The 15,751-nt window shown below is 43.2% G+C and overlaps 1 protein-coding gene across 6 annotated transcripts in view; it reads right to left on the bottom strand.

Moving 5' to 3' along the window:
- Positions 1–15,751, bottom strand: part of ADCK1 (aarF domain containing kinase 1) — an 87,720-nt gene that overhangs the window by 12,913 nt on the left and 59,056 nt on the right. For all 6 annotated transcript variants that reach the window (XM_048947743.1, XM_048947744.1, XM_048947746.1 and 3 more), the window contains 3 exons: positions 4,451–4,600; positions 4,018–4,215; positions 452–645 (listed from right to left, as the gene is read on the bottom strand). In XM_048947743.1, the coding sequence (XP_048803700.1) occupies positions 452–645; positions 4,018–4,215; positions 4,451–4,600 (542 nt within the window). The remainder of the gene's footprint in view (positions 1–451; positions 646–4,017; positions 4,216–4,450; positions 4,601–15,751) is intronic.

Raw genomic sequence — 15,751 nt, 5'->3', positions numbered from 1 at the left:
TACAACCAACCCTTCCCAGGGGAGTAGACTGTGCCACTCCTGGATAATCACCAGCTGTCAGGTCTCCTAGGAGTACAGATTTTCTCCAGACAGAAGTTCCTGAGGAATTGGAGTCTCCTTTTCTGGCACAAATTTGGCAGAAGAGACAGCCTGCTCTCACATGAGCCCAGTTCCCTTTGCACTGCATACAGTGCCCAAGGCCATGGCATCCTCTCCCTCCATGCCCAGCTTTACTTCAACAAGGACAGGTGCATACCACTGTAGCCTTCACTGGCTGCACATTTGTAGCACTCCAGCAATCCTGACACACTGCTTGCTCACATACTTGCTGTGAGACTGGTCCATTGGCCTGCTGGCCCTAGGATTCCCCTTAGCCCTCAGAGAGCAGCCAGCCTTCCATATCTGGAGGCTGCTCTGTGTCTGGGCTGCGATGTCTGGAAAAAAGACTTACGTAGACACGGCTCTGATGCAGCAGCGAGACATGTTGAGGAAGGAACTGGCACTGGCCCGTGTATGCAGAGCTGACTCAATTCCCCTTAATAAGTCATTGGTCTTCAGCAGCAGCAGCATCTGGCGGGGGACACTGTTGAGGAGCTGGGTGATCTGGGGTAGGTAAGCAGCAGCATTGGACCGGATCTCCACATCCTGCATTCAGCCAGGTCATGTCAGGGAGAAAGGACAGAAAAGCTGAGTGTGGGAAACTCATGTCCAGACACAACTGAGATTTGCAAGGAGGAGACAGCATTTTACCAGGTACTAAAAAGCAAAAACAACCAGCTGGTCCATGTCACGTGTTCTGCTGTCCCATGAAACTGAAGGCTTTGTGATTTACTGGTAAAGCTATTTCCAAGGCCCCGTTTAGTCCTTGTCTTCAACACAGCTGAGTGAAGGTGAGAAAGCATTATGCATACCTTCACGTTAACCCAAAATATCATAAAACTGTAATTTGTAGGACCCTTGGTCTGACACACCTATATTTTGTCTCGCAGCAGCCATGATCAGATATTGAAAGAAGTACAAAAATCAAGGCACACACAGAGATCTTTCCTTTTCTTCAGCTCCCCAGCTTACAAATAAACTAACCAAGGTCTACCTAGGATGGCACAGCTCAGCAATTACTGACAAGCTTGAACCATGTTAGATGGCTACTATTGTAGCACATACAACAGCCAGCCCTCTGCCTCAGGCCTGCTGCTTCTTGCATCTGACAGTTTCACCATCACTCCAGGAAATGTAGGACAGGATGGTAGATCTGATTCCATATATACTCTGCTCTTACCTCTTCCTACAAAGGCCGTGACATGAATTGGTAAACCCCCCCAAAAAGTCCCTGAAACACTTGAAATAGCCAGAATGCAACAGGACAGATGTAGAGGGTAGTAAATGACTTCTTAAAGAGAGAGAGGGTCCTTTGTAAGGAAGGGAAAGGATTGCTATAAAACATCCTCTCCTATGGAATGACAGATTGTGTGTGTATGTACTTCATGATGTGAGATCTCATACTCAACTTCTGCAAACTTAAGACTCAATACAGAGGAAAAAGCCCACACAAAAGCAGTATGCAGGCCATGGTGGTCATAGGTGTATCTAGCTCAAGCACCACCATGGTTGCTTTGGTGTTGACAAATACATTATAAATGATGTTCTGGCTCTATTGCTCACCAAACACATAAAGCTTCAGATAGAAGATGCTCAGTTCTCCTAAATGCTAAATGTTTCATTCCACTATTTGTTGGCAGAAAATTCTCTGCTGATATTCATTATCCTCACCAGCACCACAGCAGAGGGTACTTTATCTTCCACAAAGAGGTTTTTTTTTCTCTTTCCTCTCTTTGTATTTTTAGCTCCAGCTGTTTGTACACACCACAAAGCAGCCACATGATCTGTCATCAGAACTGCCATTTTCTGTCAGGAGTGAAGCCTGCACACGGAGGAAGAATTGAGATGTGCCACAGGACCTGAGAAAAGCCCCTTGGCTGCAATCACAGAGACAGCTGCGGGATGCAGCAAAACGCAATCACAAAATCTGATGAGATAGGGCTAGCAGCCACTTTGAGCAGTCAGCTGTCTGCCTTGGCTTTAGGCACGAACAACTACACCTAGAGAAATCCTCACACATTTGCCCAGCCTGTCCTTAAAACTCCCCAGTGATGTGATTAGCATCCTCCCCAGACCACTGCACCAGTATCTCACTACCCTTTCCATTAGATCTGGCTTTTCTCATATTCTTACCCAAATCTTCTTAGCTGAAATTTTATGCCCACTACTTCCTGTCCTGCTTGCAGCAGTCTTTAACAGACTGAAATCACACACACAAATTCTCAGCCTGAACTTTTCTAGATTGCTTCTGCCCTGACTTACCTCCTGAGTTAGATGTGCTTGACTACCAGTCCTCATAGCTTCCCACTGGCCTCTCCCAAGTTTCATCAAACCTTCCTCCAGAGGCAGTGCCCCAGATTGGACATAGCACTGCAACTAAGATTTTGTATCAGGAGGGTCTCACAGAACATTCTCCTGTCAATCCACCCTCACGCACCCTCTCACAAGCCCCTAGCTGATGGCAGCTGCCTACCAGAGCCACTTGGCTTTCCCGGCTGATACAATCTTCCAAATTCACCTCTAAACTAAGGGCAAACAGCAGCTCATTTCCTAATGCCACAGTAAATCTGTTCAGCTCCCTATTATCTGCTACAGGATTATCTAGTTTCAGCATTAATTGTGTCATGTAGGCAGAGCCAACAGAGCTGGCTCCATACAAGCAATCCAGTTCTGACAAAGTTCGTTAGCCCACACAAGGCACCACGCGGCCATGGTTATATCTCTAGCATAACTTACATAAGCCGGTTTAGGATAAACATTGCTTACTAGCTCAGATTCAACACTGGCCTTGAAGTATTAGCTGTGTAGTCAGCACTGTGTTGGTTCACTTTAGTGCCTCTACTTTTTTTTTTTTTTCCTGGAGCTATCAGCTTCAGAACTCAGCAGACCAAAGCACAGACCTGCTAAACAGTCATTAAATCATTTCTAATATGCACAAAATTAACTTAGGTAGGAAGCAATCAAGTTACCAGGGGTGTTCTTTTACCCAAAGTATCTGGCCTATTCACTACTGTGCGTAACAGCAAGCCAGCAGAGCAAATTCAGCCACATTCACCAAAATGAAATGCCAACCCAAAGGGATTTCCAGAAGAGAATTTAACAGAACAATATTTTAATGCTACTAAAATTATTATCATCCTATCTACAACAAATGTTTGCAGATAAGAACAAAACATAGAATATAACATATTTCTCCCTACAGACACTGAAATCACATCAGTATATGCTCATCTCTAAAAAAAGCACAGCTGGCAGGGGCTGCTACTATTCTTAAGGCACTGCGTGCACGTAACAAGCGCTAGGAGGTGTGAGAAGGATCCCAGCATGTGCAGATAGGGAAGGGGGGGGAAGAACGTAAGTCGCAATTTCCCACATTTGTAGTGATTGAGTTGACAGAACCTGCAGTTAAGCAACCTTGACTACAAGTTAATAGGTTTTGTGACTGGGAGGTAATTTCCAAGGGTTTTTAGGAGTTTGTATCAGTGCTGATAGTCATTTACATGAATAGTGATAATGCATTACCCTTCTCATGTCTTCTTCCCACTAAGCCTTTATGTCTCCTCTGCCTCATCCTATCCTCCTTGCTGGTTGCCTGCACAGCTGCATTAAACACTTCTTTTTAAGAAAAGGCTGATTTGCCTTCCCAGAACTGGTGAACACTAACCCATTAAAATATCGTACAAAATTTAAGCAGCCCATGACAAGTGAAACTGGGAAATTAAGTTCAGCCACTGTAAAACACATTGCAGAAAAATTCCTCACTTTTTTCTAGCTTAGCTGTAAATGCAGAATTTGTCATGGAGCTGCCAAGGGTTGTCCAACATCACTGCGATAGCACCAGTGCAAGTGGTTAAAACAAGGGAAAAATACCCAAGGAGAAGGAAGGACTCCCAGTACGGAAGGGCCCATGAGTCCTACCTCACTGGCTGAGACTGGTGACTGGTCAATTCCCCTGTTGACAGACTCCCAGGACCTGGCGGTGAGCATGCAGGCAAAGAGAGGGTACAAATCCCCTGCCCCGAGCCGCCGGCTGTACTTCTGCACCCTCTTCATGTCAGCCTTGATAAGGGCCTGCCAAAGGCGGCAGTAGTCCATACGGAATGACTCGCTCAGCACCTGAGGAGAAAGACATGACCCCTCAGAAGTCCACAGAGAAAAAAGGAGGAGGAAAACTGTGACCCCTAGCTGTGCCTTATCCCCCAAGTCAGGAAGTTTCCTTGGAGAGTTACAGGAAAAATAGGAAAAATAAATTCATACAGGCTTCAAGGAGCAACAGAGCAGCTGGTTATGATCTTCCAGCCTGATATTCAAGGGAGCCCTGCAGAGACCTGGAAGCCCCCCAGTTACATACCTGGTAGAGCCCATGGTCCAGGAGAATAATGTAGGCCTTGCCAGAGTCTGGACACTTCTTCACCAGCACGTTGCCTGGGTGTGGGTCGCAGTGGACAAAGCCATTCACAAAGATCATTTCACTGTAGAGTTTTCCCAGGTTGCGAGAGATCTGTGAGGAAACAGGAGCTGGTCACACAGTGCCACACAAAGCAGGGTGCCTGCTAGGGACAGGAGCAGACCTGTCTCTGCAGGACCAAAAGGTTGGCACAAGCCAATGTCCTTATGCTGCCATCAACTGCAAAGTGATCAAGAATGCTGTGTGGAAGGATCCACACAGGAAGCAACATGAAGATGTTTGTGGAGTCAGAAGTTATTTTAGAACATTTGCCTGGCGTAAAAAAAGAAAAAACATCTGTGAGTATGAATAGGGTTTCTAGTAAGGAGGAGGAAAATGAGATGGAAGATGTAGGCAGATAAATATCAACAATGAAGGCATGGAAGAAGCTGCTGAGATGGGTTCTAGGAGGACTCGTGTTTCCACCCACAGATGACAGCAGGAACCAAAAGTGAATGGGTGGGAGGAGATTCAGCCTGTCCATCTGCTTACTAGAGCAAATGTGGGTTCCCTCTGCCCTCCCTCCATCACACCATTCCCCACTTTCACTCTTCCTTTCCTCTGTCCCATACTAATCCAACTTATAATATCTGTGAAGATGAAGCAGCACAGGAAAGCTGTTTAAATCATCCTATCATTGCTGCATACCTCCATACCAGTGCTCCTCATCACTCATAGATGTTATTCAAGTTAACAACCTCCTATGTGCAAACAAACAATAACAGGGCCTCAGATCAATCCCTCACCACGGTCACACAGAAGCCTCTCAACTCTGACATTCCACTGCCAGGCCTCCCTGCCACCAGAAAGTGGCATAATGCTCCACAACAGAGTGCTGACCAAGCAATTAAAAGCCAATTAAAAGACAATCATTATAAATGCCATCAGACACACAGTGTAAGCAGCATACAGATAGCTGTCCCCATAAGCAGAGGTAATGTTATACTAACCAGTGCATCCTGCAAAATGCCTGGCAGCCAGGCAAGGTCTTGTTTTACCACCTACAATACACAGCAGCCTCTGAGAGGAGCACAGTGACTTCCTCTTTAGGTAGCTATAGAACAAAGCCACACTACTGCATCAGGACAAAGTATGCGAAGCTCCGTACCAACAGCCTGGAAGAGAAACTGGAAGACCACCAGCCACCAAGCTAAAACACCATCCTTATGAGTAATGCTCTCATAACTACAAATGATAAGGAAGCATAAGAACTGTTTCTGCAGCACACCGACTGTAGAACAAGGAGGGATAGCCCTCCATGCCTCAGGTGAGTGCTGGAGCCATTACAGAATCATGGCGAATGCTGCCCTCACACCAAATCAGACAACCAGGTGGTATATCACAGTCACGCAGTTCCTTATTTCCACATAAGTATTACCGTAAGTTCTGACAGAGGGGAAAAATGTTTCCTTCTGAATTACCAGCACAGATCACTGAAGCAATGAAGGACAGTACAAGAGAGACACGGACATATGAAATATTGACATCCTGGGAAGAGATGCAAATATACTAGGAATAGTTCAACATAAGGCTATCCAAATGAAGAGACTGGAGCTCCTCTCTTGTGAAGAGACTGTTCAGATTGAAATGAAGAGGCTCGGAGGCACCTTATTGACATCTGTAAATGCCTGAATGGAGGGTACAAAGGAGAGGAGCTAGGCTCTTCTCAGTGGCATTCACTGCCAACAAAAGAGGCAACGGGCACAAACTGGAATATGGGGGATTCCATCTAGAGATGAGGAAGCACTTTGTTACTGTGTGGTGGGTAAGCACTGGCACAGGCTGCCAGAGTAGTTCCACAGTCTCCTCCTTAGAGATCCATATTTCGAAGGTTTAGAGTGCAAAATGTGAATAGTGATCTGTCATTATAGCTCAGACAAAAAGAATTCATATTTACAGAAAGTTAAGAAATAGCTGCAACCCCTTTGCATACATTCAATGCAATATAGCCCCTTAAGTTTTCAAAGTTGCATATGCTATATATGACCTCTGATACAGACATTTCGTATATCCAACTCTGTAAGACTTACATAGCTTCATTTTCTGTACACATTTATCTCGTGCACACTTGCTGAAGGACTGAAATGCAGATATTCTGATAGGATTCTTAGGACAAAAATACTTTCACTAACCATTCTAAGTGAAAAAAATAAAAAAAAAAAATTGAATTCTGTTTTTACCAGCTTCCCAGCTTTCTATTTCTACATCCCCAAATGAGCAGTGAAAGGGGACCAGGACAAGGATTGATTTTTGAATATTTATGGGAACAAGGTATTTAAAATACTTGTAGAGAAACAATTGGAAGAGCCTGTCATCTAAGCCACCAAATTTCCCACATGTGCTTGCCCCTGTTTTGCTTTCTCTTGTACAGTAACTCCATCACTATTAGCCTTCAGTGCACTCTTACTGAAAATGCCACTGGATAAATAACTTACAAAGAATTCATTTTGGAAGAATGCAGTCAGGTGAAATGAGAAAACAAACACATGAAAACCTCTACTGTGGTGAAGAGAGGAATTCAGCACACATTTAGGCTGTGTAAGACCTTGAGGTGAAGGTGCAGAGCAAATTAGACAAAAGGTTGCAATGATTTACGGTAGCAAAACCAAAGTAAACACAAACAGACATTATGTTATGACAGGAGAGGTCACCATTCCTCTCCCTGGCTGTCATTCAGTACGAGGTCCTTATGACTACCAGGGTCTACCAGCTTTGCTCTACCGAATGTAGTGAAAAAAATTTAAAAATCACCCTTGGAATTCTACGTTCACTTTAAGACACCTCATTAGTAGAGACTCAGACAACATGGAATGTGTTTACAGAAAGCAAATAAATGAGCAGCATGCAGGAGGAATTTACTTAGGAAAAGGATTAAAATAGCTGAAGATTCTGAAGGTGGCTAAGGAATAGCAGAACAGAAGCACTCTAACAATTTTAAAAGGTTTGAATACCAAACAAACAGAGGCACTTGTAGTGCTGAATGTGCTACAAGAAATATAAGTAAGTAAAAAAGGACGTAACTAAGAATGGGACAATTCAGGCATAACATACAAGAAAAATAACTACGCTTGTCAGCAAGCAGAGCTGAGCTTGATAGATCGAAATGACACCAGACTTTCTCTGGCCAGAAGCATGTCCTTACCCATAGCCAGAAGGTATGCTACTGCTTAAAAGAAGTTCAGCTTGTTCTCCTGTGCAGCACCAGAACATGATGACTATAGGTACCAAGTGAGCCAACAAAACAAAACCTCCCATTGCCACGTTACGTGACGTGATCATTGCGCTGTGTCAGGCAAGCTGCATGTTTTCAATTCATTGTTTTCCTTTCTGAAAATGTAGCTGAGGAATAAGTAAGTTGTACGAAGACTGGTCCAAAATTAATGCCTCTGGTTTTGTTATGCTGGCCTGTAATGTCAGAGGTAGACACTGGTGGCACAGCAGTAGAGGTTGAACCTTCCCACCAATATTCTGTTACACGTTGTTGCTGGGCAACAGACGGCAGCAGAGGGGCAATCTGACAAAATGGTGCCGGACAAGAAAGTGCATATGAAGCAAAGGAGTGGAATTGAATTTCTTTATGCAGAAAAGATCCCACCCACCGACATTCATTGACACGCGCTGAATATCTATGGAGACCAAATAGTGGATGTGAGCACAGTGATGCAGAAGGTGGTGCAGACTTCTACAAGCACAGCATGCACGCTCTTCTTTATCACTGGCAAAAATGCATAGCTAATAATGGTGACTATGCTGAAAAAACTGATTTGCAGCTGAGAATTTGCTCTATAAAACAGCGTTAATGTTTTCTTTATATTTGTTGTGCTTTCCATGGAAATAAATAGCAGACATTACTTTCAGAGCAACCTATGCATTGGCTTGTAACTCAAGTCCTGCTTGAGTTACAATACAGAAGAAAATAAGAATGCAGTACAGACATCAAAATCTGAGACTAATTTCAATCATGTCCAGCTTATGTCAATTGCTTCCTTTTCTAACAAATCCCTTGAGTTTAACTCGTCCTCTCCCCCAGCAGTGTGTTTACCGAAACAATAATTACCAGCATAAGTACAGCATGAACACAGCCCCATTTCTACAGAACGTCCCTTTATCTGATGTGTTGAAGGAGTCAACCTACCTTTAACACAGCCGCACCATACTGGAAACATGCACTCTGCCAACTGAGTAATATCCCAAATTTAATTCTAATATGTCACTTTCCTCTGATAAACTCCCAGCATTTTTAAGAAACTCTTCTCATTAGTTTTAAGAGTACAGCTTTTCATTTGGTATTTCTCATTTTTATCCCTTTCTATCACTTCAGTCCTCAAGGCCACCAAGTGCTATTGCTACTTTAATCCTTCTCTATAGTGACAGACCCTCCCAAATTGGTGCCATCTGCAACCTCCTTCAGAAAGTTCTGCTCATGTCAAGGTCATTACTGAAATTACTAATAAAATCAGTGTGAAGGGCAAACCTTGCAAAGCTCAACTACAGTAATATTTTTCCACAATTGCTTCTAACCATTTCTTACCTACCTTGTGGCTTACCCACCTTTTCTAGTTATCTGACTCATAAGTAGCACACCAACTGTTTTACCAAGTACACCTACTGCATTTCTGTCACCTAATTCAGAGGACCTCAAGCTGCATGGCTGCACAGACAGCAATAGTGATATATTTCTTCTTGTACATACACATAGCTTTGCTGTCATCAGTGTTACCCAGCACTGCTGGACTACAGGTGACAATTTGGAAAGTATAGACAACGTTATCCTCCTGTGTCCCACTACTTGATGAACTCATATTATATCCCCTTGCAAAGAACTCCGTAGCAGCAAAACTCCAGACACACACCAGCCCCTGTAAGTAACAAAAACCTTAACAGCACAACCAGCTGACAGAACAAATAAAAAAACACTGGAAGGCTCATCACAAATAAATACCCTTACAAATGCAAGGGCAGTGTGAATAATTATCAAGAAAAAAAAAAACAAACATGAGTGAGTGCAAATTTAAGCCTATGTACACAAGATGGCAAGTATATCATCTTTGTTGGTAGCTGCAATGTAACCAACTGGCTAGTGTCACCCAGCAGATGTCACTGATACTTTCATGGCCTCCTGACCAAGCTGCAGAGGTCCTGGCTCCATGGCACCAACTGAGACGAAGATGAAGGGCAAATTAAAAAAAATCTTGTGACATGGTCACTGTAGAGCAGATCTCTCTGCCTGCCCTGATAAGACCCATATTACAATGCCTCATAGGGCATTATCCTTTCCTGTCCCACCTCCATTTGTGACTGTCTCTTTAGATCGGGAGCAGATACTAGTCTCTGGCCTTAATTTGGCTTTAATATTTGCCAATTATTTTAAGAGATGGCGACACTAACTTCTATTGATCTCATTAAAAGTAAAGGTCGTTGTGCAGCTCATTTCTCAGGGCTCAATATTACCTCCTCAGGCCAAAAGAATAGCATTGATTTTGGAACCTTAATCGAAGGTTAATTGGATTGAAGTGTGTATTGGGCTTTTGCTTTCTTTTGCTGTTGTTATTATAGCCATCATCTATGGGTTTGCTTAATACTGCCAGGACAATCCTGCCCAATTAAACTGGTGTCAAATTAGCAAAGGGTGTGGATGGGGAATAGTTACAACTTGGAGCCTGCTTTTTGTCTCTGCTCTGTAATGGCTCCTTTCCATGGTCATACACAAGAGATCCTATTTCAGACTTTGTCTTCTTTGATGCAGTTGCGAGGATCTAAACACAGAGCTCTGTAATGCAGCACCATCACTATGCACTGCTGGACACATAAGTTGTCATTAAGATACAGGAGTAGTTTTCAGGATTCCTGGGGTGTACATCTAGCGTGCTCCAAGCTCTCTTTTGAGAACTGAGAAGATTGCTTTCCCATCAAATGACCCATCTTCCGTGGCACATAAGTGGAGAGAATTACTCAGGCTTACCTGGCCAGGAAACTGAGGGATTAATTTGGTAAGTTTCTACAAAAAAGATCAGTTGCTGTTTAATTGCTACTTGCACATTAGCCAGACCTCAAATGGCTAGGGGGTTCACTGGCTTGGCTTCAAGTGTAGATATGTTTTCCTTTGGTTTAATGTAAAGCAACTTGCTGAGATTCTTAAGCCATATACAATTGATTTACACTGATGATTGACACTGACTTTCAACGAGAGAAGGGTTTACCTGTAATTTAACTCTTTATGTGGCGCCTTTTGCATCTCCCTGGATTAAATCAGCAGGGATAAGAATAATCATTTTCCCCACGAACTCCATGCTCCATTTCACCTAACACTTGATTTTTTTAAGTACAAATACTTGAGACATGAGAGTTTTCCACACTTGCATTGACAAAGAGATTTCAGTCTAGGAAATCCCACTTAAATTTTGGCAGCTTCAAGACAGCAGCTCCTGCCCCTAGGCAGAATGGTAAACTTCACACTAAAAGCATGTTTTAAGTTGCAAAGCTGTTAACTATGGGAGGGTAGTTGGACTCTTTATCAGACTAAGAGATACTGTTGCTGTAAGGATTCTATTTAGTAACTGAAGGAAGCAGAAAGCCACATAGGATGGGGTGACAGATGGCAACAATTGCACGCAGTAGCTCATCTTAAGTACCTCAGCTGTTTGCTTTCACTTCTCAGCTGGACAAAACACTGACTTCTGAATCATGCACAGTCCCTGCAAAAGCTCTTTGCAAGCTGAAGCACAGGACACCATTTCCTTTACCTGACTCAAATGTAACCCATGGCAATCATGGTGAATACCCCCTCCAAACAATTAGAAGAGAAGAAGGTTATCAGGAGTAGTCAACATGGACTCATCAAGAGGAAATAATGCCTGACAAATCTGTTTGCCTTCTATGATGTCATCACCAACTGGGTAGGCAGGGGTCGTGCACCTTGACTTCAGCAAGGTGTCTGACATCATCTCCCATAACATTCTTGTTATCGAACTTAGAAAGTGTGAGACAGATGAGTAGATGGTGAGGTAGATTGACAACTGTCTGATTGGCACAGCTCTTCACAGAGTCTGGCTGGAGGCCTGTGACTAGTGGTGTTCCCCAGGTGCAGGTGCTGGGTCCGATCTTGTTCAACGTCTTCATTAACAACCTGGATGAAGGGACAGAGTCCATGCTCAGCAAGTTTGCTGATGGTACAAAACTGGGAGGAGTGGCTGCCACAGTTGGGCAGGGAGGAACCTGATAAGGCTGAACAAGAGTATGGGCAGAGTATTGCACCTGGGGAGGAATAACCTCATGCATCAGTACAGGTTAGGGGCTGACCTGCTGGAAAGGAGCTTTGCAGAGAAAGACCTGGGGGTCCTGATGGAGCACAGGCTGGCGATGAGCCAGCAGCATGCCCTTGTGGCCAAGAAAGCCAATGGTATCCTGGGGTGCATTAAAAAGAGCGTGGCCAGCAGGTCAAGGGAAGTGATCCTCCCCCTCTGCTCTGCCCCAGTGACATTTAGACATTTAAAATACTGTGTTCAGTTCAAAAAAAGATAGGGATTTCTGGGAAAGAGTCCCATGCAGGGCCACAAAAATGACAAAAGGCCTGAAGCATCTACCGTATCAGGAAAAGCTGAGTAACATTGGTGTGTTCAGCCTTGAGAAAAGTCGACTGAGATGGGACATGATAAATATTTAGAAATATCTAAAGAGAGGCAGGAGGCAGATGGATGAGGCCAGGCTCTTCTCGGTGGTGTGCAGCAATAGAACAAGGAGTAATGGCCTAAAACTTGAACATAGGAAATTTCATACAAACGAGGAAAAATATATTTACAGTAAGGGTGACAGAACACTGGAACAGGCTGCCCAGAGAGACTGTGGAGTCTCCTTCTATGGAGATATTCAAGACCCTCTGAATGCCTACCTGTGTGATCTACTACAGGGTACCTGCTTTGGCAGGGGATTTGGACTCAATGATCTCAAGGTCCCTTTCAACTTCTGTAATTTTATGATTCTGTGGTAAACTCTCCAATTGACTACCTGAACTGGCTGGTTAGTTGAAAGCAATAAGGCATGTGCACATGTGCAAGCTTCACAGACCCAGCAGCCTCTACTAAAATAGGCTTTTAGATACCAAAGTACCTAAAATAATGGATAGGGTGGACACCTATGCAGCAGATCAAAGATAACATCAAAATTTGTATATGGACAAAATCTCTCTAAATTGATCAGATAAAATCAGAATGGGTGTAAAAGAGGCATTTGTGCCACTTGGGTCTTCTTTAGAAGTACATGCTTTGCTTCCTGCCCTCTTCATATGGTATGCTACAAATGCGCTGAGAGCTCCACAGACCATTTTTCCTTCCTTCTCTGCTCTACTCACATCCTCCAAATATATCTTCCCAAGCAAGAACGTAAATAATGTCTTAAGACAAGAATGATTCAGTTTCCAAGTGGTGCCTTTTTCAACCCACCACGGCCTGGACTTCTCTCAAAATTCATACCAGCTTATTTCTTCATAACTCCTCTCTCCAGCTCACTGTCAATATCCCAGCTGCATTCTCATCCTCTGCTACACTTGCACATGAATAAGTAACTATTACACAGGCAGATATTTCAGTGTTTGCACTTGTCTTTAGAAATCAAAGCCTTCTCTGATTAAATGCCATTACAGTCCAGCGCTTGGACGGATCCAGAGAGATTAATGTGCTCTTGGGCAGCTTTAATGATAATCCTGCTACAGACGGTATTAAGTAAATGTCAGTAACCTGGTTTGAAGGGAGCTTTCACCTCAGGGATCTTTTCCATTTAGAGAAGAGAAGCTCAGCTTGATTTCAAGGCTGCGTTGTCACAAAAGAGAAACCCTGCTTACTGAATACCCCTCTTTCTCAGCTCAGTAAAACAAAATGGAGTAAGGTGATAGAAGGATTGACAAACAGATTGAAGTGATATATGAGGAACTAATGCATCTCTTGAAAACAAAAACTGCTGTATATGTCACATTGTAGTTTTGGAACTTTTGTTGCCACCCCCTCCACAAGTTCCTTTCAGTGCCTGCCGCCTTTTGCTCATTTTGCCACCACGCCATGTAGATCCTTACCCATAGCATCAAGCAGCAGCAAATACTGGACCTTGGTCACACCTGTTCCCATTTGCTGCATCTCACACCATTCCTACCTCACCTTACTGTGGCCACAGTAACAGACCTTATACCTCATCATATACTTCTCACAGGGCTGGTGCCCTCTCTTTTGTACTGTTACTTTATTGGCAGTCAGGAAAAGATGATCATTAATTTGGAGGAGCAGGGAGAGAAAGAAAGGAAGAACGGCTCAGCACAGGTCAGCAGTCAGCTGACTCAAACAGTCAGCAGAAATGTGTGATTCCACTACTGAGATGAGTAACATCACACACGTGACAGACTACCAGAAACCTCCACAGCTTATACTTTGCCATAGTAAAAATTTGTTGACAACTTTTTTATAATTACATTTTTACAGGTCAGTAGAATACGTGGTTTCATTGCTGCATGGAACCTATCCTGCCAAGGTATCACAAAACAACCTTCCCAAAGGAATAGATGAACAAAAACAAGAGCTCAATTTTCTAAATCTAAAGATTCTAAATCTCTTCTATTAAAGCGAAGACCCCTGAAAGTTAGGGGAAAAAAAAAAAAAAAAAAGTCAGCTTCTTCTGTACTTGACTTTGACATATACTCTCAGCAAAATATCCCATCAAAAAGCTGAAGTTATTGAGTTTTCCACATTGGCTGTCTGGAGAAAGCCCTGGAAGATTGCCAAGAATGCACTTCCCTGGGCTTCTCCATACAACTTTGAATTCTCAAACTGCTGGAGGTAGCAAACAAGCAAAGTGTCAAGCAGATCTGCTGGGCGGGTTACCTCAGTCTCAGAATAGATCTTCTGTCCAAGAACTCTGAGGAAGCCCTGCCCAAAATGTGCATGTAAATGTCATTCAAGAGTCCTCCTGCTAAGGCATCAAAATGAGCCTGACTATTTCAAGGCTGGATATTGAGAAATATTTAGTCTTGTATCTAAGTGCTGCGGACTAGATTTGACCTTTGCCCATATAGCAGAAAAGGGCTTATGTAAGATATATTTGCTCAAAGAAACAACTCACTTTTGACCAGCTGTTTTGTCTGGGAGAATGGAGCTGACTGGTTGTTCTGAAGTCTAACTAGGCTTTTTAAATTTCAAATGACAGAGAAGTCCACCAGCTATCATGTTCTTCTGAGTCACACAATGACGCATCATGCAGGAACCTACCTTGGTAAATATAAAGGAAGATAATCAGCACAAAATAGACACAGAATTGTGTCTACCTCTGATCAGCTGACAATCATTTCTCTGACTCCCTGATGGGAGTGAGGAGAAAAACTAATGACCAAAATGGTCCAAATGCTTCCTGATGGAGATGTGAAAGAAGACAGACTGCATTATATACAAGGAAGTTATTCAAGAAGCCTCTTTAATAAAAATTGATCAGACATCTTTCAGAGAAGTCATTCACTACTGTCCATTGACCCTGACTTGTCCATCATTATTAGAATGGAGACTCAAAATCTATTTTAACCTTTGAATTTTCTTTCCCGTATTTCAGTGGTGAAACAAGAAAAGGTGCCTGTCTTTTGCCTGCAGCAGTTACTAGAAAATATTTTATTGGCTTCTGCTGGGTGCAAGAGCAGAGAAAGAAGTGTTCTATCCAGAGAAAAAGGCAGGTTGTTTAGTCCTCCACCAGACATTTTTCTGTTATCATGGTGACTTAGGGAAGCAGCAGGGAAGCACATACAACATTCTCTCTTTGCGAGGCATACCAAACTCACTTTTCCCTTCCCCTGAAACACCCTTGGTATATCTTAACCAACATCACAAGAACTTTCTTATAGATAGAAAGAAGAAGCAGAAAGGAAGAAGAGTAAAGAGAGAGAGGAAGCATTCAGAAGTGAGAATTAATTGGATGGACAGATTAAGTACAATTGATTTTGCTAGCTTTAATAGCGAATCAACCAAGTGTGGCTTTGAGGTTCACAAACAGGGCACAATGAGAAAGGCAAAAAGCACCGCCTCAGTCAGCATTCACTGACCAAGAGGGCTGGTTTTCCACATTGTTGAATGGCCCAAAACTCTTTCCTCAGGCACCTTAGCTTTCTTGTAAGTAATGCCTTGTTTCCTCAAGAATCTCTTAGCCACAAAGAATCCAAATCTTCCAACTTCATGGCACACA

The sequence above is a fragment of the Lagopus muta genome, chromosome 6 (genome assembly GCF_023343835.1).
Source record: "Lagopus muta isolate bLagMut1 chromosome 6, bLagMut1 primary, whole genome shotgun sequence".
Lineage (NCBI taxonomy): Eukaryota > Metazoa > Chordata > Aves > Galliformes > Phasianidae > Lagopus > Lagopus muta.
The sequence above is the reverse complement of the archived record's forward strand: the minus strand, read 5'-3'. Positions and strand labels throughout refer to the sequence as shown.